The sequence below is a fragment of the Pleurodeles waltl genome, chromosome 9, assembly GCF_031143425.1.
Source record: "Pleurodeles waltl isolate 20211129_DDA chromosome 9, aPleWal1.hap1.20221129, whole genome shotgun sequence".
NCBI classification, from domain to species: domain Eukaryota; kingdom Metazoa; phylum Chordata; class Amphibia; order Caudata; family Salamandridae; genus Pleurodeles; species Pleurodeles waltl.
Window position 1 is genome coordinate 1,175,170,910 of NC_090448.1, and position 27,115 is coordinate 1,175,198,024.

The following is a 27,115-nucleotide window of genomic DNA, read 5'->3' on the forward strand; positions in this document are numbered from 1 at the left end:
TCGACATGGCCTCTGCCGAAGATCGGCGCCGATCTCCAGAAGCATCCGACGCCACATACGGCGCCGCAGACCGCTTCGGCGCCGATGAAGGAGCAGGACAAAGGGATCTTGGAGCCGATGGACTCACCGGAGTCACAGGACCAAATCCCGACGTCGACGGGATGGAAACATCCGGAGCCAATCCCTCTGAAGCCACCGGAGCGGCCACCGGCGCCGACATCGGCGCCGAGCCCACATTCCCAAAAGGGAGAAAGGGCATAAAGGGTGCCGGCCGAAGAGGCGCAGGATCACCCAATGAAAAGGCCAAAGGCCCCGAAGGACCAGCCGGAGCACCTCCTGGAGCCATCTGCTGAAAGATGGTATACATCGCATTCAGAAATGCGGTACTATCGGCTCCAGGGGCTGGAAAAGCCGGATACTGGGGTGCCTGGATCGAAGGTGACCCCGACGCCAGCCTCGATGTCCGCGACGCCGGAGACATCCCAAGAGGCTGCATCACCTCAACCACAGACACTTGTCCAGGCGAAGTCGGTGACGCCAGAGAGGGCAACGGCGTCTATGGATGCAGCGTGACCGTGGGACTGACCTCCCAAGTCCTCCGACTTCGAGCCGAAGGCGACCTCGAACGAGTCTCCTTGCTTGAATGACGCCGTGAATCTCTACGGCGCCGGGAGTCTCGATGACGCCGATGAGACCTTGGCGAGGAAGACTTCTTGTGATGTTTTTCCTTTCTCTTCGACTTCGCCAGGAATAATTTAGCCTCACGTTCCTTGAGGGCCTTCGGATTCATGTGCTGACATGAATCGCAAGTCACAACGTCGTGATCGGAGCTCAAGCACCAGAGACAGTCGGAGTGAGGATCCGTAACGGACATCTTGCCCCCACACTCTCGACAGGGCTTGAAACCCGACTTTCTCTGAGACATTGTTACCGCAGAGAAGAACTACGCAGCAGAAAACACACTGTAACCACTAAAGTAACAGTAGCTCCCTCGAAGATAACCGTTTCGAATGCACGGAAAAAAGGGAACTGACGTCTGCACGTCATCGAGGACCTCTTATTGCCTGTATGACGTCAGACGGTGTCGCGTGGGCTAGAGTGACGTCCTCGTCGACGTGCAGAGACTAGGAAGAAGATTTCCGTCGAATGCTGGCGCCATGGGAGTATTCCTTAGGTGAGGAATCCACAGGTAGTTGTATCCATCAGAAAAAAGCTTTTTTAGGGTGGTATTCCTTTTGACAAGTGTGAGGTGATCTGTCCCTATTTTAAGTTTTCCTGGAGGATATAGAGGAGTCCTCACTGTCAGAATCAGAAACAGGTTTTTTCCTAGTTTATAATTTCTGGAGCCAAATAAGCAGCCTACCGTCCTTAAGAGTCTTGTTAGAAAATGTCCTGCATACCTTGCATCCTTAAGAGTCTTGTTAGAAAATGTCCTGCATACCTTACAATCCTTAGGAGAATGTTGTGGATAAAGGCAATACATGCAGTCTTTGTGAGGGTCCTCAAAGTGAAGCCTTTTCTTTCTACAGGTCTTGCAGGCCCTGAAGAGACTCTGCCTCTCCTTGTCAGACATGTCGAAAAAAAGTAGAAATTGGGTGTAGAGCAGACTAGAGAAGAAACCTGAAAGTCTTTGAGGAGACAAATACCAGAATTAGTTTCAGAAAGGTGCGATTGAACAGAGATCAGTGGAGACTCCCTAGCACGACGTGCGGTGCAACATCTGAGGCACTGGAGCTTCTCACAGGAGTGTTCTAGAGGGAGGGGCAGCCTGATAGACAAGGATAGACTACTAATGTGGCCGGCCTTAGGCCTGTATACACTTTACTTATCATTACATTGCTATTATAAAACCCAGGGGACTCCCATCTAGACGACGGGGAATGATTCAAGAGTGTGAATCTATGAAACTCTAATACTGGAGTAAATTAAGATCCTAGTGTTACGGCTTTTGACTTTGAACTTCATAACAAATATATAACATCATGAAAAGAGTCAGAACACCTCTAATGTAATTTTCAGGGAATCAGATCTAAAGATACAGCAACAGTATTATGCTCTTGTTTTCTGAAATGCAATTTCAATAACTTTAATTCAGTGTTTTTAAAATAGTGTTGAAATACAACATATAAAATAGCAGGAACATTTCAAAGGGGGGGGGGGGCTGTCCCAGGTGTGCCCGCGCACACAGCCCCCCACCGGTGGGCAGTCACTAGGTGTGGCCAGTATAGCGCTTGGGGAGGAGCTGACCCCAGTTAGTGGTAGGGAGCAAGGTGAGTTGATCCTAGCCTCCTTGGATAAGGGTGAGGTGGCCCAGAGAACCCTCATGTCTGACAACCCTAAGAAGTACAGGCAGCGGGTGACCATCAGTGGAGGCGGGTGGCGGCTTTGAGAAAAACAGGAGCCAGTATGACAACTGTCCACTGTCATCTGGTGTCTGAGGAGCAGGTAATCCCTAATGTGTTTCACCAGGTTGCAGCAGTAGACAACAGTGAGTGCCAATGTTTGGTAGCTAGGTTCCCTTTGAATGGGGGTACGGGTGTGTCTCAGGTTCCTTGAGGGTAGCTGGGAGTCCATCTATGCCTGTTGACTGTCTGCTAGGAAACAACCTGGAGCATACTGCCTGGAAGGAGGCTGAACTTAGGTCTCACTTGGAGATGTTAAGATTGCCAGAATGGACATGCATGACCACAGGGTCCATGACAGCCAGAGATAGTGACCTGAAGCCTGAAACAGTGGCCCAAGTGCCTGCCAGAAGACGGAGAGGCAAGTGGCATGGGTAACCCGCTCTTCAGATTCACACGGTCGGGGAGGAAGCTGAACCGGAGGGTGACACCCTTGAACCTACAGGGGAAGAAGTGGCCGAACTGGGGGACCTACCGGAGCTGACCCATTGGCAGCAGGAAGGAGGCCCCACCAGGGAGGAGTTTTGCACAGGCAGCCGGTGACACCTCTGGATCTGACCTCATCTATTGGGAGAATGCCCTCCTGTAGAGCAAGTCTAAGGTTACTAGGGCAGCCAGTGTGCTGGTGGTACCCCAGTGTTTCAGAGCCTTCCTACTGGGTCTGGCTCATGATGTGCCTGGGTCTGGCTCATGATGTGCCACTGGCAGGTCATTTGGGGCAGGACATAAACTTTGACAGGCTTGTCACCCACTTCTTTTTGGTCACAAATGAGGAAGTCCTTAGGTGAGTTCTGCAGGACCTGTGAAACCTGCCAGGTGAGTGGCAAATCTGGGAAGAGGTGCAAGGCTCCTCTTCAACAGTTTCCTGTCGTGAGCACCCCTTTTGAGCAGCTGGGCATTGGCACTGTGGGGCCTCTGGATCCCAAGACAGCCATGGGCATGAAAATGTCACTTACCCAGTGTACATCTGTTCGTGGCATCAGTCGCTGAAGATTCACATGTTGTGCATAGCCCGCCATCTGGTGTTGGGTCGGAGTGTTACAAGTTGTTTTTCTTCGAAGAAGTCTTTCGAGTCACAGGACCGAGTGACTCCTCCTTTTGTCTCCATTGCGCATGGGCGTCGACTCCATCTTCGATTGTTTTCCCCGCAGAGGGTGAGGTAGGAGTTGTGTTGTAGTAATAGTGCCCATGCAATGGAGTGACTAAGTATGTACCTATTTAAGGTTTAAATAATATATTTACAAATGTACAAAGCTTAAGCTAACTTCTGAACTGCTACAGGCTCCCGGGGAGGCGGGTGGGCACATGTGAATCTTCAGCGACTGATGCCACGAACAGATGTACACTGGGTAAGTGACATTTTCAGTTCGATGGCATCTGTCGCTGTAGATACACATGTTGTGCATAGACTAGTAAGCAGTTATCTCCCCAAAAGCGGTGGCTCAGCCTGTAGGAGTGGAAGTAGTTTGAAATAAGGTTCTTAACACGGCTTGACCTACTGTGGCTTGTTGTGCGGATAGCACGTCTACACAGTAGTGCTTGGTGAACGTGTGAGGCGTAGACCATGTGGCTGCCTTACATATTTCGTGCATTGGAATATTTCCTAGAAAGGCCATGGTGGCACCTTTCTTTCTGGTTGAGTGTGCCTTTGGTGTAATGGGCAGCTGTCGTTTTGCTTTAAGGTAGCAGATTTGGATGCATTTAACTATCCATCTGGCTATACCTTGTTTTGATATTGGGTTTCCTGCATGAGGTTTTTGGAATGCAATAAATAGCTGTTTAGTTTTTCTGATGTTCTTTGTTCTGTCAATGTAGTACATTAATGCTCTTTTGACATCTAATGTATGTAGTGCCCTCTCAGCTACGGAATCTGGCTGTGGGAAGAATACTGGTAGTTCTACCGTTTGATTTAGGTGGAATGGTGAAATAACCTTCGGTAAAAATTTAGGATTAGTCCTTAGGACTACCTTATTTTTGTGTAGTTGGATAAAAGGTTCTTGTATTGTAAACGCCTGAATTTCACTTACTCTTCTTAGAGATGTGATGGCGATGAGAAATGCAACTTTCCAGGTTAGGAATTGTATTTCGCAAGAATGCATAGGTTCAAAGGGTGGACCCATGAGTCTTGTTAAGACGATGTTGAGGTTCCATGAAGGAACGGGTGGTGTCCTTGGTGGTATAATTCTTTTGAGGCCTTCCATAAACGCTTTAATGACAGGTATCCTAAATAGTGAAGTTGAATGGGTAATCTGCAGGTATGCAGATATTGCTGCGAGGTGTATTTTAATGGAAGAGAAGGCCAGGTTCGATTTTTGTAAGTGTAGTAAGTAGCCCACTACATCCTTTGGAGATGCGTGTAATGGTTGAATTTGATTCTGATGGCAGTAGCAAACAAACCTTTTCCATTTGCTTGCATAGCAGTGTCTAGTGGATGGTCTTCTAGCTTGCTTTATGACTTCCATACATTCTTGTGTGAGGTTTAAGTGTCCGAATTCTAGGATTTCAGGAGCCAGATTGCTAGATTCAGCGATGCTGGGTTTGGATGCCTGATCTGTTGTTTGTGTTGTGTTAACAGATCTGGCCTGTTGGGCAACTTGACGTGGGGTACTACTGATAGGTCTAGCATTGTTGTGTACCAAGGTTGCCTTGCCCATGTTGGTGCTATCAGTATGAGTTTGAGTTTGTTTTGACTCAATTTGTTTACTAGATATGGAAGGAGAGGGAGAGGGGGAAAAGCGTACGCAAATATCCCTGACCAGTTCATCCATAGGGCATTGCCTTGAGACTGCCTGTGTGGGTATCTGGATGCGAAGTTTTGGCATTTTGCGTTCTCCTTTGTTGCAAATAAGTCTATTTGAGGTGTTCCCCAAAGTTTGAAGTAAGTGTTTAGAATTTGGGGGTGAATTTCCCATTCGTGGACCTGTTGGTGATCTCGAGAGAGATTGTCTGCAAGTTGATTCTGGATCCCTGGAATAAACTGCTATTAGGCGAACGTGGTTGTGAATTGCCCAGCGCCATATCTTTTGTGCTAGAAGGCTCAGCTGCGGTGAGTGTGTCCCCCCCTGTTTGTTTAGATAATACATTGTTGTCATGTTGTCTGTTTTGACAAGAATGTACTTGTGAGTTATGATTGGTTGGAATACTTTTAGTGCTTGAAAAACTGCTAGCAGTTCCCGGTGATTTATGTGCAGTTTTGTTTGATGTACGTCCCATTGTCCTTGTATGCTGTGTTGATCGAGGTGTGCTCCCCACCCCGTCATGGAAGCATCTGTCGTTATTACGTATTGTGGCACTGGGTGTTGGAAAGGCCGCCCTTTGTTTAAATTTATACTGTTCCACCATAGAAGCGAGAGGTATGTTTGGCGGTCTATCAACACCAGATCTAGAAGGTGACCCTGTGCTTGTGACCATTGCGATGCTAGGCACTGTTGTAAGGGCCTCATGTGCAGTCTTGTGTTCGGGACAATGGCTATGCATGAGGACATCATGCCTAGGAGTTGTAATATCATTTTTGCTTGTATTCTCTGTGTTGGGTACATGCGTTGTATGATCTTGTTGAAATTTTGAATTCTCTGTGGACTTGGAGTGGCTAATCCTTTTGTTGTGTCTATTATGGCTCCTAGGTATTGTTGTACTTTGCACGGCAGAATGTGTGATTTTGCATAGTTGATGGTGAAACCGAGTTTGTAGAGGTTTTGTATGACCTGATTTGTGTGGTGTGAGCACCTTGTCAGTGAGTTGGTCTTGATTAGCCAGTCGTCTAGATACGGGAATACGTGCATTTGCTGCCTTCTGATGTGTGCAGCCACTACTGCTAGACATTTTGTAAAGACTCTTGGCGCGGTTGTTAAACCAAACGGCAATACTTTGAATACAAACCTGAGGTATTTCCTGTGCGACTGATGTATTGGTATGTGGAAATACGCGTCTTTGAGATCTAAGGTTGTCATGTAGTCCTGTTGCTTTAGCAATGGTAACACCTCTTGTAGCGTGACCATGTGAAAGTGTTCTGATTTGATGTAGGTGTTTAGTGTTCTGAGGTCTAGGATTGGTCTCAGTGTTTTGTCCTTTTTTGGTATTAGGAAGTACAGTGAATAAACTCCCGTGTTTATTTGTGTTTCTGGTACTAGTTCTATTGCGTTCTTTTGCAATAATGCTTGAACTTCTGTTTCCAGAAGGTCTGAATGTTGTTTTGATAAATTCTGTGCTTTTGGTGGTATGTTTGGAGGGATTTGTAGAAATTCTATGCAATAACCATGTTGGATAATTGCTAAGACCCAAGTGTCTGTAGTTATTTCCTCCCATGCTTGGTAATACTGACCTATTCTTCCCCCCACTGGTGTTGTGTGGAGGGGATGAGTGACATGTGAGTCACTGCTTGGTTGTAGGGGTTTTGGGGCTTTGAAATTTTCCCCTATTCCTAGGGAATTGTCCTCTGTATTGGCCCCGAAAGCCTCCCCTCTGGTACTGTCCCTGGTAGCTGGACGGTGTTGTCTGTGAGGTGCTGGCTTGTGTGGCCTGACCCCGAAACCCCCCTCTAAAGGTTGTCTTGCGGAAGGTGCTGTAAGTGCCTCTGCTCTGCGGGGAGTAGAGTGCGCCCATGGCTTTAGCAGTGTCAGTATCCTTTTTCAGTTTCTCAATTGCCGTGTCCACCTCTGGTCCGAACAGTTGTTTTTCATTGAATGGCATATTGAGCACTGCCTGCTGTATCTCTGGTTTAAAACCAGACATTCATAGCCATGCGTGCCATCTTATAGTCACAGATGTGTTAATTGTTCTCGCAGCTGTGTCCGCTGCGTCCATAGAGGAGCGTATCTGATTATTAGATATGTTCTGTCCTTCCTCAACCACCTGCTTCGCCCTCTTTTGCAGTTCCTTGGGTAGATGCTCAATGAGGTGTTGCATCTCGTCCCAATGGGCTCGCTCATAGCGCGCAAGTAGTGCTTGGGAGTTAGCGATGCGCCACTGGTTTGCAGCCTGTACTGCGACTCTCTTTCCGGCTGCATCGAACTTGCGGCTCTCTTTATCTGGGGGTGGTGCATCCCCAGATGTGTGGGAGTTGGCTCTCTTGCGAGCTGCTCCTACTACGACGGAATCTGGTGGCAGCTGTGTGGTGATGAAAACAGGGTCTGTGGGAGGCGCTTTATATTTCTTTTCCACCCTTGGTGTTATTGCCCTACTCTTGACCGGCTCCTTGAAGATTTCCTTTGTGTGCCGCAGCATTCCTGGGAGCATAGGCAAGCTTTGGTAGGAGCTGTGGGTGGAGGAGAGGGTGTTGAATAAGAAGTCATCCTCGACTGGTTCTGAGTGGAGGTTTACGTTGTGGAACTCTGCCGCTTTAGCCACCACTTGTGAATAAGCCGTGCTGTCTTCTGGTGGTGAGGGCTTTGTGGGATACGCCTCTGGACTGTTGTCCGACACTGGGGCGTCGTATAAGTCCCAAGAGTCTTGGTCCTGGTCACCTTGGCTCGCGGTGGTGTGAGCCGGGGAATGTGATGGAGTTTGTGCTGGTGAAACATTAGTTACAGGTGGAGGAGAGGGTGGCGGAGTTACCTTTTTCACCATTTTTGTTTGTGGTGCTTGGTCTGTTTGAAACTCCAGTCTCCTTTTTCTCCTAATTGGGGGAAGGGTGCTTATTTTCCCCGTTCCTTCCTGTATGAAAATACGTTTCTGCGTATGGTCCACTTCGGTGGATTGCAACTCTTCCTCAAATCTATGCTTTCGCATCTGAGAGGACAGTGATTGCTCCTCTGAATAGGAACCGGTAACTGGGTCGGTTGCGGCTCGTTTTGGCACCGAAACCCTGTCTGTACTCTTTTTCGGCTCTGAGGTGACTTTTTTCTTTTTTGGAGTCAAAACCTCTCGGCGTCGATCTTCCACGGTGCCACTGTCTCGGCGTCGAGCCGTTTCGGCACCGCTATCTCGGCGTCGATCCTTTTCAGCAGCACTGTCTCGGTCCCGAGCAGGCTGCGTGCCGGTGTCTCGACCGGAGTCGGACGATATCGGCACTGTTTCGGCCTTTTTCGGTGCCGACGGTCGGTCACGGAATTTATGGGTCGAGCCATGGCCTGGTGGCAGTGGCGTCCCCTGGGCCTTGTCACTTTTCTTGTGTGTTGTCTTCGACGTCTTACTCACAGTTCTTTGATCGTCGAATTCCTCGGAGTCCGATTCGTGGATCGAGAAGGCTTCTTCTTCCTCTTATTCCTCGAACTCTCGGTGTGCTGTCGGCGTGGATGCCATCTGAAGTCTTCTGGCTCGACGGTCACGGAGTGTCTTTCGGGACCGGAACGCACGACAGGCCTCGCAAGTCTCTTCACTGTGCTCAGGCGACAGGCACAGGTTACAGACCAAATGTTGGTCTGAATTTGTTGTGGCATTTGGGACAGAAACGAAACGGGGTCCGTTCCATCTGCGTTGTCTGACACGCGGTCGGTCCGACCAGGCCCCGACGGGGGATCGAAAGCTACCCCGAAGGGCACCGGAGCTCTTCAAACTTCGATGCGGTGTCGATTCTATCTAAGCCGATCCCGAACGCAACATTACCGACGTAATCTTCCGATAGTTAGCTAACTTTCCGTTCCGAAACTCGGAGCGACAGGAACACGTCCGAACCCGATGGCGGAAAGAAAACAATCGAAGATGGAGTCGACCCCCCAGCGCAATGGAGACAAAAGGAGGAGTCACTCGGTCCCGTGACTCGAAAGACTTCTTCGAAGAAAAACAACTTGTAACACTCCGACCCAACACCAGATGGCGGGCTATGCACAACATGTGTATCTACAGCGACAGATGCCATCGAACACATGTTTATCCTGGTCTTGGTGTACCGTGCCACCCAGTATCCAGAAGCTATTCCTCCGGGGACAGTGACTGCACCCGCCATGGCACTTATGAGGATCATTACCCATGTGGGTTCCCCCACATTTGACCGCGGTACCAATTTCATGTTGTTGTACATGCAAAGCCATGTGGAAGGCATGTGGTGTTACCTACAAGTTCACCACACCTTAGCACCCCCAAAGCAATGGGTTGGTTGAAAGGTTCAACTGTACTCTAAAGGGCATGATTATGGGTCATTCAGAACCTATGAGGCGTAAGTGGGACATCCTGTTACAATGTCTGTTATTTGTCTAAAGGGAGGTACCAAAGAAGGGGGTTGACTTCAGCCCTTTTGAGCTTCTGTATGGGCCCCCTGTGAGAGGGCCTCTCAGTTTGGTGAGCTCCAAGGAAGCCGCCCCAGGATGTAATCAATTACATGTTGGCCTTCAGGAACCAGACAGTCTACGTCTGGAAACTCGCCCAGGAGATTCTTTGAAGCTACCCAGGAGGATATGAAACACTGGTATGACCAGAATACCACTCTGGATGAGTTTCAGCCTGGCCAGAAAGTGTGGGTGATGGCCCCAGTAGATCCTCGTGCTCTCTTCAATGACCGTTGGTCTGGGCCATCTGAGGTAAAGAAGCGCAAGACCTAGTGGAGGACATGCAGACTCCTAGAAACCCTTTGAGGGTCCTGCAAGTGAACCGCCTCAAACCACTTTGTCACAGATGATGGGGTGGAAGAGGAGACTGAACCTCTCCCATACCTCCTGTCTTCCAAAGACCAGGATGGTTCATTGGACTGTGTTGTCGCGTAGGCTCTCATTATCCTAATGAGACTACTGGATTTTGAGCGGCAAGATCGTTCACAGTGTGGGGGGACTAAGTCTGACCCACGGCAAAGGACCAGAGTCACCCCAAATCCGGGTTATGCTCCGGCTAACTAGCGGTGCCTCATCTCTCCCAAAGGGCAGAGACAATTGGGCAGCCGAGCGCATGACATCTTAGTGCTTCCCAGGGAAGTCGTGGTTACTCAGGTCACAACCAGTTCTCTCGTACAAAGTGCGGTCTCATATATAAATGACAAAAGCAGTTTGAGTTTTAAAGATTGGTTTAATAAAACAACTGCATTTTAGATAACAAGGCGTGAGCCGCAATAAACAGAACCATACAACACAATAGGATTGAAATAGTAATGAGGAGAGTGAAACATAAGTATAATGCTATCGTAGTGCAACTAGATTACGTTCTCTCTCTAAGTTATATTTTGACCACAGCATGTGAAGCTGTAAGCCTGCCTTTCAGGTTCCCCCGGGAGGGCATCAACCCTCATACCTGAGCAAAAGCCTGTGATCTGGATCAGCATCTGCAACAGGGCAGTCAGTATCTAGTTGTGGGTTCCTGGTCGGAATCTCCCTCTTACGTGTACTGGGACTAGAAAGTGTTTTTATACTACTGATGTGAACTAACACCCCATTGTTCCTGCGTAAGAATGTGTATTGTCTACGAACCATAAAGACTAAACTTCTACCACGTCTATCGGCAATGTACCAGACTGTATCCTTGACTGAAGCACAGAGTGAGCAAGAATGTATTGTTTGCGAACACAGTGCTGAAGTAAGCTAAACAGTGTGATAGAAGGAAATAAAACAAGACTGTGAAACTGGTTATTGTAAAATAACAGTGCAAGGCTAAATAAAATGCATCTAGGGCAAAGTGCACAGAGGCCTAATAAGTTAAGCAAACATGCAGAAGACTACATTAAAAATGGCTACACTACAGTCCTGAGCTAGAGTGGTGGGAGGAGCTGGCTCTTGCACCTGAATAGGGCTGCGTCTGTCCTCACACAAAGCAGTCTCCAACCCCCTGGAGAGTGTCTGGGGCCAGGGTGGGGAAAGGCAGGGTCTTGTACACTTTAAAGACTTCTCTTTGGAGTTTGCCTACTTCAAAGACAGAAATTAGTATAAGTACTGGACCTCTGACAGCTCAAAATTAGAACACTTCTGGACTGAGGACATCCTGCCAGGAAGAAGAGCTGGATGCTGCATGAGGGGCTGCCACTCCGCATGTTGCATTGTTGTGCTGGCCTGCTACTTGCTGCTTCTGTCCTGCTTTCCAAGGTTCCCCAAGGGCTTGAAAGGAACTTGCCTCCTGTTAAGAAGTCTCAGGGACATCAAAGACTTCATCTGCCAGTGCCTGGGCTCTTCTGCTGAGAGACCCGACTTGCCAAGTGGTGCCAAATCCAGTCCCTGGGCCGTTGGAAGTGTAAGCTGGTGACCTGAAGGAGAAAATCCACAAATCTGTGTGCTGCAGCTGGAAAATTGATGCAACGCCTGCAGAATCGAATCAGCGCCAGATAAGTCCCTTGTAAATGGTACCCCTGGCACCAAGGGCCCTGACGCCAGGGAAGTTCTCTAAGGGCGGCAGCATGTATGATGTCACCATGGGGACCCCTCACTCAGCACATGCACACTGCCTCAAGGCTTGTGTGTGCTAGTGGGGTGAAAAAGACCAAGTCAACATGGCACTCCCCTCAGAGTGCCATGCCCACAACCCACTGCCCGTGGCATAGGTAAGTCACCCCTCTAGCAGGCCTTACAGCCCTAAAGCAGGGTATACCACAGGTGACCACTATGCCCCTACAGGGTCTAAGCCAATTCTTAGACATTGTAAGTGCAGGGTAGCCATAAGAGTATATGGTCTGGGAGTTTGTCAAACACGAACTCCACAGTTCCATAAGGACTACCATGAATACTGGGAAGTTTGGTATCAAACCTCTCAGCACAATAAATGCACACTGATGCCAGTGTGGAATTTATTGTAACATGCACCCAGAGGGCATCTTAGAGATGCCCCCTGAATACCAATCCGACTTCTAGTGTTGGGCTGACCAGTTTCTGTCAGCCTGCCACAACCAGACAAGTTGCTGGCCACATGGGGTGAGTGCCTTTGTCACTCTGGGGCCAGGAACAAAGCCTGTACTGGGTGGAGGTGCTTCTCACCTCCAACTGCACGAACTGTAACATCTGGCGGTGAGCCTCAAAGGCTCATGCCTTCTGTTTCAGCACCCCAGGGCATCCCACTTTACTAAAGGTAACTATAACTTGTGTCGACATGCACTGCTAATTCCCCCTGAAATTACAGCACTCATGACATCTTTCAGAGCTCCATTGAGCAACATTTGGAGTAAAATTATTGACGAGAGAACTATGCAAGGTGGGAGCGCCAGTTATAGGTTTCAATGGTATGCGTGGCTGTAGATACATATGCTGTGCATTATTCTCCCATCTAGTGTTCAGCTCGGAGTGTTGCAACTCGTTTTCTTCAAGAAGTGTTTGAGTCACGAGATCAAGTGTCTCCTCTTTCTCTGTGATACTGCGCATGGGCATCGGGTTCTTTGTTAAATAGCTTTTTCTCTGCCATCGGCTTCATATGTGTTTCTGCTCTCACCGTATTCAAAGCGGTTTGAGACTCTTTTTCCGTCTTTACTATTCATCAGCGGTATTGTAAGTTGATCGCATTTTCTTAATCATGATATCGATTGAGATGGGTTGAATCTCCACCGCGTACTCTTCAGGACGGGCCTCGCCCGGCCCTAGTCCTATATCCACAGGCACGGAACAAATGTGGGACCCTGATGGAACGGATGCTGTTTAGATTCTGTCCTTGGTGCCACGCCAAATTTCCACACATGGATCACAATCAAGTGGGTAACCTCTGCCTTTCCCCAGACCACAGTGAGGTCACCTGCGATGTGTGTTGATCGTTTCGGTCCAAGAAAACACATTGGGACCGAAGAGCTCACAGGCTGGAAATGTCAGACTTGAGGGAAGACAATACCTCGGATATTTTTGGGGTTGAACACGCACAGGAGAAGCTGGAGCAAAAAGGGGCATTCTCTGTCGAAGACTTGGACTCAGACCTACAATCCGACATCCAGAGCCAAGACATCACTTTGTCACAAGTCGTGAGTAAAACATCTGCTCCTTCGCCTCCCTTAAATACTGTAAAGAAGCTCCGAAAAGAGGTCACTGAACCACCACTGCCCTTGGGCCAGGGTCAGTCACGGAAGCTTGATTTGGCTGCCTAGCCCTCAGGCTCTGTTCCAAAATCCGGAAAGACTGTCGCTGGGTCTTCATAATCAACCTTTATTCCTTTGGTCTGACCGAAAACATCCAAGGCTTCGGAACTGAAAACTTTGGGCCTGACTACTTTGTTGCCTAAGTCGTGGACACAAAAACTTCAGCACCGAGCAGGAGTACAACATCTGTCCCTTTGGAATTGAAAAGTTTACAGAGACACAAAATTTCAGTGCTGAAAGCAGCTTACTCTGACCATTCGTCGGCTTCACTGTTTACAGTTGAACTGATTTTAGAAACTATGGATGCGAAGCAGCGTAAAAAATTGAAAAAGACACAGGCAGACTTGTGGCTTCTTCTACCATTCCTGTAAAGAAGAAGCTTTCATTTCAAGAGGATCTCAACACCTCATCTCCTTCTGAAAAGCCACATAAGGGAAAATGTTCTACTTCTGCAGCAGCAGCTCCTCTACCAGCTCTGCTGCCTCCTCCCTCATCTCCACCTCCTCTTTCTCCTCCACCTCACTCACTAACTCAGCTTGGTGGAGATTACACACTTCAGGGTTCACCTGTATATGGTAGGGAAGATCTAGGGGATGTTCCACAAGACCCTAACTCCGGGGATACTTATGATACGGATCCTTTGATAGATACAGACCCAGATCTTCATCCTGTCCGCCCCTTCCCTCCAGAGGACACCACTTGGTATCAGCAAGTAATAGCTAGCCCTGATGCCTATCACAATGTGCAATTACACAAGGATCCAATGGAAGACTTTCTATTTTATACCCTCACTACAACACACAGGGACATACAATTCCTACCTATGTGCCAGGGATGCGTCGACATGTCCAAGACATTTTCAAATAGCCTGTGCGCTCCCTTATAATTACACCAAGAGTAGATAAAAAATATAAGGCAGCTCCATCTGACCCAATATACATCCGGTCACAAGTCTCTCCAGATTCCATTGTCACTACTACAGCCAGGAAAAGAGTAAATAGCCGGGCTACTGGAGATTCTCCTCCTCCAGAGAAAGAAAGAAAAAAAAAAAATGATGCAGTTGGAGGGGGGGGGGGGGGGGGCGCTAGGGTTGCTGGACAAGCGGCCATTCATTGGTGTATTGCTAATTCCCAGGAACTGCTTGCCAGATATGATAGGGCACACTGGGACGAAATGGAAGACCTTCTTCAACACCTCCCAGAAGAACACTGTAAACGTGCACAGCAAATTGTCTCTGAAGGTCAGACAGTTGCGAATAATTCAATTAGATGTGCACTAGATGAAGCAGACACAGCCGTACAAGGAGTCAATACAAGTATCCTCCTTAGGAAACATGCCTGGTTAAGGTGTTCAGGTATCAAAACAGGAGTCCAACAAGCTGTCCTCAGTATGCCTTTTGATGGGGAGCACCTATTTGGGTCCCAGGTTGACTCCACTAAAAAAAAAAGACAGCCACGTCTATACCCATATGTGCTTTACAAAATCAACCAAACAGGGTTTTTGTTTGCCGCTCAGTGTATAGGGGTGGCTACAGAGGGGCCACATCCTCTGATCATTCCAACTCACAACAGCATCAGGCCTCTTCCACCTACTCTGGAGGGGTTTTCAGAGGAGCAGATAGAGGAAATAGCTCTAAGGTCAGAGGAAAAACCACCAACACTCGTGGTTCACCCTCGGCAGCCAAATATTGACTACCTCCACATTGCCCCCTTCCCCACCCCCCAATTCCACTCCAGTAAGGGGGCGTCCATAATTTTACCACCAGCAGTGGTCAGAGATAACATCAGACCTGTAGTTATTGTCTAGAACGTAGATCAACACCCCCCAAACATTCCACCTCACAGACACACAATGTCAACAGAACATCTCACTCTTTTAAAAGAAGAGGTACTGTAGGAAAATGGCTCCCTGTTGCAGTTACCCCCCCCCATTTTTTGCCTGATATTGATGCTGACTTGACTGAGAAGTGTGCTGGGACCCTGCTAACCAGGCCACAGCACCCGTGTTCTTTTATTAAAAATGTACCATTGTTTCCACAATTGGCACACCCCTGGCACACAGATAAGTCCCTTTTAAAAGGTACCAGTGGTACCAAGGTCCCTGTGGCCAGGGAAGGTCCCTAAGGGCTGCAGCAGGTGTTGTACCACCCTAAGGGACCCCTCACCTAACACATGCACACTGCCATTGCAGATTGTGTGCGTTGGTGGGAAGAAAAAGGCAAAGTCAACATGGCATCCCCCTCAGGATGCCATGCCCACAAAATACTGCAGTGGCATAGGTAAGTCACCCCCCTAGCAGGCCCGACAGCCGTAAGGCAGGGTGCACTATACCACAGGTGAAGGCATTGTTGCATTAGCACTATGCCCCTACAGTGTCTGAGCCAATTCTTAGACATTGTAAGTGCAGGGTAGCCATAAAGAGTATATGGTCTGGGAGTTTGTCATACACGAACTCCACAGTTCCATAATGGCTACACTGAATACTGGGAAGTTTGTGGATTTACTGTGCTGTGAAGTTTGATACCACTGATACCCGTGTGGGATTTATTGAGCAATGCACACAGAGGTTATCTTAGAGATGCCCCCTGTATACCAGTACAACTACTAGTGCTAGTGCTAGGCTGACCAGTTTCTGCCAGCCTGCCACATCCAGACAGGTTTCTGGCCACATGGGGTGAGTGCCTTTGTCATTCTGGGGCCAGGAACAAAGCCTGTACTGGGCGGAGGTGCTTCACACCTCCCCCTGCAGAAACTGTAACACCTGGCAGTGAGCCTCAAAGGCTCAAGCCTGGTGTTACAGCGCCCCAGGGCACTCCAGCTAGCGGAGATGCCCGCCCCTCCGGACACAGCCCCCACTTTTGGCGGCACGTCTGGAGGAAATAATGAGAAAAACAAGGAGGAGTCACCCAGCAGTCAGGATAGCCCCTTAGGTGCCCTGAGCTGAGATGACCCCTGCCTTAAGAAATCCTCCATCTTGTTTTGGAGGATTCCCCCAATAGGATTAGGGATGTGCCCCCCCCTCCCCACAGGGAGGAGGCACAAAGAGGGTGTAGCCAGCCTCCAGGACAGTAGCCATTGGCTACTGCCCCCCCCAGACCTAAACACATCCCTAAATTGTATATTTAGGGGTGACCCTGAACCCGGGAACTCCGATTCCTGCAACCTGAAACAAGGACTGCTGACCTGAAAGCCCTGCAGAGACGATGGAGATGACAACTGACTTGGCTCCAGCACTACCGGCCTGTCTCCAGACTCAGAGAACCTGCACAGTGACGCATCCAGCAGGACCAGCGACCTCTGAGGACTGACTTGCACTGACCTCACCTCCCCTGCAGCCTGTATTATCAGGGTTTTTGACACATCACAGGTACTTAGTGCTAAAAAGATACAACCATTGATTCCTATGGACTAGGACTCATTTAATCCTTTAAAAAGTGATATCTTTACTTGTGCATGTTGATTTTTTGTGGTATTGGTCTCTTTTTACTCAGATAAATATTTGCTATTTTTCCAAACTGATGTGGAGAGGGTGTGTGTGTTTGTTTGTTTTACACATTACCTCCGAGATAAGCCTGACTGCTCATGCCAAGCTACCAAGGTGGTGATCTTAGCTGTGTGACTCCCTCACCCTGACTAGAGTGAGGGTCCCTTCTTGGACACTGCCACCTAGAGACCCTATTTCTAACCACATCACAAAATACAAAATAAGGAAAGCACCATCCTAATGGTTTTGAATGGGGATGATCACAGAAGGGGTAAGAACTGTTATCTAATTAAACATTCTTGTTTGTCAACGACAGCTTTCGCCTCAAAAACAATTACAACGCCAATAAGTAATAGGGATGATTCTTGCAACATAGGCTTTCTCAATAGGGGCAAGGAGTAACCTCTACAGTGCACACTGAAGAAGGTCAGAGATCATATAGCATGTTTGAGAAGTTTTGTGCCATTCCTACATAGAAGATCTAATGGCCCATGTGCGAGACCTCTTTGTGGGGTCCTGGTGCAGTCGAGGTTTACTGGATAGTAACAGGGTAATAACCTGTCTGCGTATGATCCAAGCTTTGTGAACAAAGCTTTGAAATTATTAGACCTGTCACAAACAAACCATTTAGCCAGCTGCCCTGGTTTTAATACTGTATTAAGTTTAACATCTGCTCTGAGTGTGTGCAGTGACCTCAACTGAGAATAACCTTTTACCTAGTGAGATTAGCCATTTAATACTACCATTACTATTCACTGAGTACTGTGAATGGTACTGAAAGTACCAGACAGCTCACAGGAAACTATACTTATGATTAAGTTTAAATAGTGAATAAAACTGGTCTTATATTTAAAAAAATGTTATTTTTTTTTTAAACCGCCATGGCAAGTGACATGCTAACAAAATTGTGTACAGTCACACAATATTGTACATCCGCAGAAAGAAAAATCTATTCCGAGGAACACCTACTATGAGTATAGGAACAAAGCCAAAACACATTGTTGTGCCATTCTTTAACTTGCAGTTTCTGTGATATTTAGCCACTAAACAGTCTAGATCAGAAACCTAAAATGTTGGATGTGCCCAGATCTTACAATAACGTTCTCTAGGAATAGCATTTCATAAATAGACACAAGTATGTGTCAACATGAATGCTCTACGAAATGCCATGTAGCATCCCAAGGAACATTGTTTTAACACTTACTGGACCTGCAGGAGATCAGAAGAGGACTTGAACTGCTGTTGGTCTCCTAAACGGAGCCCTGAAGGAGTGGACATGCGCGCTTTTGTACCCAGGACAAAGAAGTGTACTCAAAGGTCAGATGGTTGACCTCCCTTGTGGCTACAGAGACACAATAAGCTGCAAGAGGCCTTTTGACAGAAATGCCCAGCGGATCAGTGGCAATTGGACATGGATGGGAATTGTCTGTTGGCCTCTGCCTAACACCCTGAGAGTACCTAAGCATCCCCCCCCCCAAAAATCCCAACATCCTGTGGGCCCTATTATTGTGATCATTAGACACCAGAAGAAAGCTTTTCAAAGTGTCCAAACGTTTCCTAAAGAGCGTCAGGGGGACCTCTGGGGAAAAAAGTGTCCATCATCATTCCACAGCATCTGACCGAATTTCAGCTTTGTCCTAGACAACGCTCCCAGCACTTCGGAGTAGTGCCTTGGGAAACATGTTCAGCGGTAAATGTCCAATGCTCCAGTGGGACCAACCTGTTTCAAATATTCGGCCTTCTGTTCCACTGTCTACAGTTTCAGTAATGGCACGCTCAGGAAGGTTTTCAGTCCTCAAAAAGTGACAATGTTCCGTTCTGTGTTGGGACTTAGAAACCTGGTGGAATATTTTGACTTACAGACTTTCACCGAGACCAATCCACCTGGTGTACCCTGACCAGGCATCTATCGCAGCTGTCCTCAAATTGCGCCTACATCTTGGTCTCCTGGTTCCACTGAATATTTGAAATTTGCAGCAACATTTTCACTTATATCTTTAAAAATCCTATCTCAGGTTACCCTATTTTGATTTTTTTTGTTTTTGTTATATTTCTCTTTAATTTCAAAAGCAAATGTGGAATTTTATTACCCACGGTGTGCCTCTTCCTACCGTGCATGTGCTGCTTAAATACTTGACACACTGCCAGGGATTGAGCACAGGTTTATTTTATTTACTTTGTGTGATATCTAACAGGTGGTAGCCTTATCTTTTTAGGCGGACACTTCTACTACAAAACATAATACACTTTCCCACACACACCCATATTCCAGACAAACCAAGGTTTAGAGATTTTGTGGAAGTATATCATTTGAATAGCAGATGGCTGAGGAGCATGCATGCATGATGATTACCTACTTCGAACCAGCACACAGCTGCGTGACGGCTCAGAGTGGCGCTATCCAGTATCTCTGTTGTCTCCCTCGTCCCATCACGGTTTCCCCAGATCTACAGCTAACCATCATATTCCTATTGTGACTGGCTGTCTGTGGATGCGATGACGAGTGAAACAATGCACTGTCTGTTAATGCATTCTAACAGTACATCTCGAACTGGAAGGCTGGCTGAGTGCACTTTGTTAACACAGAGCATTATGGCAAACTTTCTGCCTTGCCTATTTTTTAAAAACATTTAATTCTCCCAATTAATCAAAATGAGCATTTTTGGTTTTCCATTTTTGATGGACCCTAGCAGAGAAGAGCTCCTCAGAACACCAACTCACGCCTCTAAAAAGAACAATTACTCTCCACTATGTCCTATAGCATGCAGCGATTCATGGCATCTACAGAAGTCTGTCTGGAAAGAGAAGACGCCCTCACCTGACAGGCCTTCGCAGTGACATCAGGGGGGGTCTCTGGGGTGAATGCAGGGCGTAGAGCAGCTCCCACCTGAAACAACAAGACGCAGCGTTACACAGAGTGCCAGAACAGCCAAACCGAGCCATCCTTACCCAGAGAGTTGTGAGGCAAGCAAGAAGGACTGCTTCTATGGAATAAAAAGAGTTCCCTAGACCTGAATAATGAGCACAAGGACAACTTCAATGACTTTCACCCATAGCATTTGTAGGAGGCGCTGCTCCAGCACACAGTGTAAACCATCCTATGGTCGGTGCGAGGCCCCTCTCTTCTTGCCAGCATCTCTCGTATCAGCGAGAGGACTTTAAGGCCAGTGCTTCTGTTTCTATGTCAGCACATAATGGTCAATAAGACAACACTTAGATATTTTTTTTCTTATTTGCGACTGTGTAGGTCACGTTGTAAGTCAGTAGTGTTGTAATTTTAGTGTGAGAGGAGTGGAGTACCAGTTCTTTTGCCGCCATTCCCACCTCTACCTGGCAGCACCTTAGAAGACACCCTTTGACATAAGAGGATGCTCACATTGGCTTGATACTGCTCCAGGATGACGTGCCCTGGAAACTCTGGCTCAGGTACACCTGCAAACCTTCGTATGACCACAAGGAGAGTCTGCAGGCCCGAAAGGCGTAACTGGTCACTATGGTCTGTGGCAGCCATGAACGCCATGCGTATCAGATCCAGGAGGTGCAGGACCAGGAAGTCATCTAAGAAAGACAGAAACATCATGACACAGGAAAGGAAGCAGAACAGGGACAACATCATGCACAAGGGCAGGAGTGTCATGACAGAGCTAACAGGCAGCATTGCCAACAGAGGCACCATCATGCACAATCAAGAGATGATATGAGAAAATACAGACAGTACTGAGAAAAGGCATCATGAACAGAAAGAAACACTCTTCACAGACTTTTTAAATAGATCAACAGAGTAAGGAAGTGGTACCTACATTTATGGCTAAAACGGAGACTATAATTATGTATTAATCACCTCAATGCTACCCCTTGTGAGGTTAAGTAAGCATTTCTGCCATAATTGTAGGGGTAAACACACCATTTTGTGTCCCCGTAGTGGGCACAAAAAATAGTAATTTGTACTAACTGCAGTAAGAATCACTATACAACCAATTATTAAAAGTTCAAACAAGATACATTTAAGTTTGAAAGTAGCAGTGGGTGTTGCAGCTCAGATCAAAGTGTGCTGACCAAGTAGTACAGGTTGAGTTTCGGAATAAAAGGCAGCTGCAGATGTGACTGAGGCTGTGGTCCATGTAATGGAGCATCATTCTGTGCTGCAAGTCAGCTTTACTAATAAAACTGTGAAAGTTGTTGAAGGTCAGGAAGGAGGTGCAGAGAGAAGGGTACTGGAAGACCCCAGTGATGCAGGAGGTTAGGCATCGTGTGCATTGTCTGATGTGAATGGGTTCCACTACTTGAAAGGCAGAGTGCTGCCGTTGGTGCTTGCATTACCATAAAAAGGAACAGAAGGTGCTGGTGGTCAGTGGTCAGGTGAACTGCCCACTGTTCATGAGATGAGAAAACATTTGGAGTAATGAGTACTTTGAGAAGGGTATCAAGTATCAGCTGTCTGCCAAGAAGTTTCATCTCACCACTCCCTCTTCTCTGCATCTCACCATTACCCTTAGGGATGATTTTTTTTTCTGTGGTCACCTACTCAATGGCTCCTTTTGCTTCATTGCCAGAGCTTTAGTAATGTCGAAGTGTGAGTGATCGGCGCTCTCGCACAGTGCCACGATGCGGCAGACACACTCGGCAGCAAAGACTCTGGTACGCCAACGAGGGTTCAAGAAGGGCTGCGACTTCTCATCCTTCCTTGAGGTCAGCACAGAGGCATCATCCCCCCGGTCGCCCTCCTCCTCCTGCGTGGTGTCTACTGAGGCGGCAGTAGTGAAATCTGCAGTTGGAAAGCGTCAACAAAAAAAGTGCATCAGAAATGCCATAAAATGGAATGAGGGCCTTAATTGGCATCGACAAATACTGCTGTATAGACGAGACACACACTCACACCCAACTTTAAAGACATCCACACACCCTAACTTAAAATTGAAAACAACAATATCCTTCCAAAGTACGCCATCTGCATGCCTCACCCTGAAACTAGATTCATCAAACAAGTAGGAGACACCAATAGACACCACCATCAATAACAGACACTGGGCACGCTGACCCGGCAGGGAGTCACCAGCACACACTACCTGCGAGGAGCGAATAGCAATTCATCCAGTCTGTATGGAAGAAACAGCCACATGCACTGACAGAAAGGGGGCACACAGATTGCTGGGTTGCCGGGTGTGAGCGAAACTCTGACTTAAAGATGTACATCTGCCAACATCATTACAAAATACATGTAAATAAGCATCTCTGGCTTCCCCGCATCGAATGCACTGCTACATTCCACCCAAATGGGCTTCCGCCCTCTCCACAGCACAGAAACTGCCTTATTGGCGGTGGTTGAGAAGTTTAGAATCTTTCTTGATCGAGAGGATTCAATAGCCATTATTTTGTTGGACCTCAGTGCTGCCTTCAACACTGTAGACCACCCGACTCTCTTGCGGAAGATCGGTGTCACTGGCAGAGATTTTGATTAGCCTCATCCTTTCTACAGAACTGCTCCTTCAGGTCCACGATCACTCTTTTCTTTCGACCAGCCTCTCGTTAGGTTGTGGGGTGCCTCAGAACTCCTAAAGCCCCACATTATTCAATATCTATCTAGGCCCTCTGGCTGAGATGGGCTATCACTGGTTTCTTACGCCGATGACACTCAGCTGGTTATGTCAATCGCTCCTCACATAACCTCCTGCCGTCCATCCCTGACTTCTTGTTTTTAGGATGTTGCTAAGTGGATGTCAGACTGTAAGGTGAAACTAAACCAGAACAAAACAGGCGTTATGCTGCTGGGTAACAATCTTAGCCATCTGATCTCGAGCCCCTCCTTGGATTATCTTAGTAAACTGCCCAGTCCTAAAGATTCCATAAAAAGTCTCAGGTTCTGGCTGGATAAGGGCCGCACTGTGGATCATCATGCCAAAACGCTCGCTGCCAGCTGCTACCGTACTTTGAAATGACTGTGGAAGGTTCTTCACCTTCTTCCTGTTACCGCCAGATGAATTGTCGTCCAGGTTCATGTGCTATCTCGTCTTGATTACAGAAATGCCTTGTTCTTGGGTTCGCCACGCTATGTCACTAGGAACCTACAGACTGTACAAAATGCCGCAGCTCGCCTGTTGACAAGCATCCCTAAACATGACTCAGCCTCCAAGGCTTTGAGAGATTTGAAATGGCTCCTGGTGGAACGTCAAGTTCAGTTCATAGTCCTCTGCATTCTGCACAGGGCTGTCAATACTAAAGGTCTGTTCCTGTTAAGATCCGTAGCCTGCCTGTATCTACAATTCGCTCCTCTTCTGCCCACTTATTGAAGGCTCCTAGGTTCCTTGGATCCCGTTGGGGTGGCCGCTCTTTTTCTCATTTGGTCCCCAGACTCTGGGACATGTTGCCTCTGGAACTTCACCTTTTGGAGCATGAGTTAGCTTTCAGTAAAGCCTTGAAGACCTGGCTTTTAAAATGCATATTTGCCATATCCACTACTGACCACCTCAGTGTCTTGGGCAGTGCCAGGAGGACTTTGGGTAGCCATGCTCTATAGAAGATTCCAAGAACCGAGTAGAATAAATAGTGCTCACATATTAATATGTTGGAATTCCTTCTAATGTAAGGCCAGAAAATGGTGTACACTGCATCAGGAAACAACATATTTAATACAAAAACATTGACAGTCCATCCTACTTGTACAGTCTGTACTACTGCATACGAGGTAGGTGGCCTATTACTTCATTTCAAAACCCCTTTTGGTTAATGCCCTCCTTCATGCTCCGGCCGGTCCTGGATACCCACTGCCTTTGCTGCCAACACCAGCCTGCAAGATGGTGAGCTGGACCACGACACATCCAAGTCGCTTTTATCCTTAGGAAAATAAACCCATTCAAGGCTCAACAAGCAACCTTGTGGTGCCTTTTTCTGGCCCTGTTCTGGACACACAGGTCTTTACATTAGACCCCTGACCCTGGGATTTCAAACCCCTTCCAGGTCCCTAGGGTGCTACAAGTCATACAGTTTAATGACACAGCTGGACCTTAAACCCTGAAGTCCAGAATGGGTGAAGACATGGGCGACTCAGACAGGATAAAACCTTAACCATTTTAGATATACCGGTCCCTAAACGTTAGAATCCCCCAGGGTACTTCACAGTGAATGATGACCAACTGCCATTTATGTCCCAAATCCACAAACTGGGAGACAGACAGTCCCTGTAGGAAACCCGCTTTGAAATGAGCTGCATCAGAAAATAGTTAAAAATGAAGTGTTTTGTCACTTGTAAACAAGCAATGCTTTCCACTGAATGACTTTTTAAACAGAGGAGGTTTTAAGAAAATGCATTCCTTCCAAACACAGTAAAAAACAACACAGGCAGAGGTACATTTCCAACATTAAATAAACTGACACTGAAGTCAGTGGGCCCTTTATAGCACAGAAAATTATTTGTAAATGTCCTTGTTTTAAAGCAGCTTATGAATAAAACTATTTAATCAGGCCTGCAAAAGTGACAACTATTAAAAATACTCCTGACTGAAAATGAGATTGTACCGGGAGTACAGAGACGCGTCAACCAACTCAATTACAAACCATACAGGTGATGGTTGCAGTTGTGCCATACAATTACGGTTGCAATGGTTTCTCTAGAGGTCAGAATTAAGTTACTTATTTGGAACTGCAGTTCACCAGCACTGGCGTCTTTCATGGATTCACAGACTTGTGGCGTTCCCTTTCGTCCGGGTAAGAGCCTCCTGTTATGTGTAGCAGCAGTAGAAGACATCAACAAGCCACAGAAACAAGATAAAAACTATTACCTTTGTGATCTCTCCATCCCATGGATAAGACCGAGATCCAGAAAGCAAGGCAAAGGCGCTTCTTACTCCATCCGCCACAAAGGCCACCATGATTCAGGTTTCAAAGACAAGCGCTTCACAGACATGGGGAGGACATTATGGGAATCCATGAACGATACCAATATAGGAGAACTGCGTAAGGAACTTATTTATTTTCCAACACTGGATTCACAAGGCTCAATCAGAATAGTGAGCCGTTTAAACAAAAAAGTAACAGATAGAGGGACAAGTAGTTTCACCCCAGTGGAAAAGGCTGTGCGGAACTGCTCGTCCCACTGCGGACTTCATCGCCTACGTCTCCCGGCACCCAGGGTCACTGTCACTGACCCCGCTTATGAAATGCACTCTGACCCCTGTGGACTATAAAATTATTTTCTTTGGTAAACTTCAAATATCAGTTGTTTATAGTGAGTGCCTGAAGTTTGCTAATCCATCTAACGTTAAACCAAACGGAACAGTCAATTTACTTTCAATCAAATCTGCTACACATATCAGTTTAACAGGACTCTTCATAAACTGCAACAAAACTGTGTTTAGCTCTGATTGAACAGAAGATTTTCTCACTGGTGGGACTGTCCCGAAAAGGCTCTTCAAATATTCCTTAATTAGCCTACTAGACAAAAGTAATGCTGTAGAAATGAAACAGCTGTATTTGGAAACAGCCGCAAGCTATCCTTTAACTTGGTACATTTGAGTCCCGGGTGTGCTAAGCTGTAAAAGTAATGGAAGCAATCATTGAGGTTGGGCGTGAAGCAGATGTCAGCCTTTTGACTCACACCACAAATAAAAAGGCTTGCATTCAGCCTTATAATGAAAATGTCACTTACCCAGTGTACATCTGTTCGTGGCATCAGTCGCTGGAGATTCACATGTTCTGCATAGCTCGCCATCTGGTGTTGGGTCGGAGTGTTACAAGTTGTTTTTCTTCGAAGAAGTCTTTCGAGTCACGGGACCGAGTGACTCCTCCTTCTGTCTCCATTGCGCATGGGCGTCGACTCCATCTTCGATTGTTTTCCCCGCAGAGGGTGAGGTAGGAGTTGTGTTGTAGTAATAGTGCCCATGCAATGGAGTGACTAAGTATGTACCTATTTAAGGCTAAAATAATATATATACAAATATACAAAGTTGAAGCTAACTTCCGAATTGCTACAGGCTCCCGGGGAGGTGGGTGGGCACATGTGAATCTCCAGCGACTGATGACACGAACAGATGTACACTGGGTAAGTGACATTTTCAGTTCGATGGCATCTGTCGCTGTAGATACACATGCTGTGCATAGACTAGTAAGCCGTTATCTCCACAAAAGCGGTGGCTCAGCCTGTAGGAATGGAAGTGGTTTGAAATAACTTTCTTAACACGGCTTGACCTACTGTGGCTTGCTGTGCGGATAGCACGTCTACACAGTAGTGCTTGGTGAACGTGTGTGGCGTAGACCATGTGGCTGCCTTACATATTTCTTGCATTGGGATGTTTCCTAGAAAGGCCATGGTAGCACCTTTTTTTCTGGTTGAGTGTGCCCTTGGTGTAATGGGCAGCTGTCGTTTTGCTTTAAGGTAGCAGATTTGGATGCATTTAACTATCCATCTGGCTATACCTTGTTTTGATATTGGGTTTCCTGCATGAGGTTTTTGGAATGCAATAAATAGTTGTTTAGTCTTTCTGATGTTTTTCGTTCTGTCAATGTAGTACATTAATGCTCTTTTGACATCTAATGTATGTAGTGCCCTCTCAGCTACGGAATCTGGCTGTGGGAAGAACACTGGTAGTTCCACTGTTTGATTTAGGTGGAACGGTGAAATAACCTTTGGTAAAAATTTAGGATTAGTCCTTAGGACGACTATTTTTGTGTAGTTGTATAAAAGGTTCTTGTATTGTAAACGCCTGAATTTCGCTTACTCTTCTTAGAGATGTAATGGCGATGAGAAATGCAACCTTCCAGGTGAGGAACTGTATTTCGCAAGAGTGCATGGGTTCAAAAGGTGGACCCATGAGTCTTGTTAAGACAACATTTAAGTTCCATGAAGGAACAGGTGGTGTTCTTGGTGGTATAATTCTTTTAAGCCCTTCCATGAATGCTTTAATGACTGGTATCCTATATAGGGAAGTTGAATAGGTAGTCTGCAGGTATGCAGATATTGCCGCAAGGTGTATTTTAATGGAAGAGAAGGCTAGGCTAGATTTCTGTAAGTGAAGCAAGTAACCCACTACATCCTTTGGAGTTGCGTGTATAGGTTGGATCTGATTATGATGGCAGTAGCAGACAAACCTCTTCCATTTACTTGCATAGCAGTGCCTAGTGGACGGCCTTCTGGCTTGCTTTATGACTTCCATACATTCTTGGGTAAGTTGTAAGTGTCAAATTCTAGGATTTCAGGAGCCAGATTGCTAGATTCAGCGATGCTGGATCTGGATGTCTGATCTGTTGGTTGTGTTGTGTTAACAGATCCGGCCTGTTGGGCAATTTGATGTGGGGTACTACTGATAGGTCTAGCAGTGTTGTGTACCAGGGTTGCATT

At 47.0% G+C, this 27,115-nt stretch overlaps 1 protein-coding gene across 4 annotated transcripts in view; it reads right to left on the bottom strand.

Annotated features, from left to right (window-relative positions):
* HEATR5A (HEAT repeat containing 5A) overlaps positions 1–27,115 on the bottom strand; it is a 362,218-nt gene that overhangs the window by 126,309 nt on the left and 208,794 nt on the right. For all 4 annotated transcript variants that reach the window (XM_069209087.1, XM_069209090.1, XM_069209089.1 and 1 more), the window contains exons 24-26: positions 21,311–21,550; positions 20,162–20,343; positions 19,604–19,672 (exon numbers count right to left, since the gene is read on the bottom strand). In XM_069209087.1, coding sequence (XP_069065188.1) covers positions 19,604–19,672; positions 20,162–20,343; positions 21,311–21,550 — 491 coding nt within the window. The remainder of the gene's footprint in view (positions 1–19,603; positions 19,673–20,161; positions 20,344–21,310; positions 21,551–27,115) is intronic.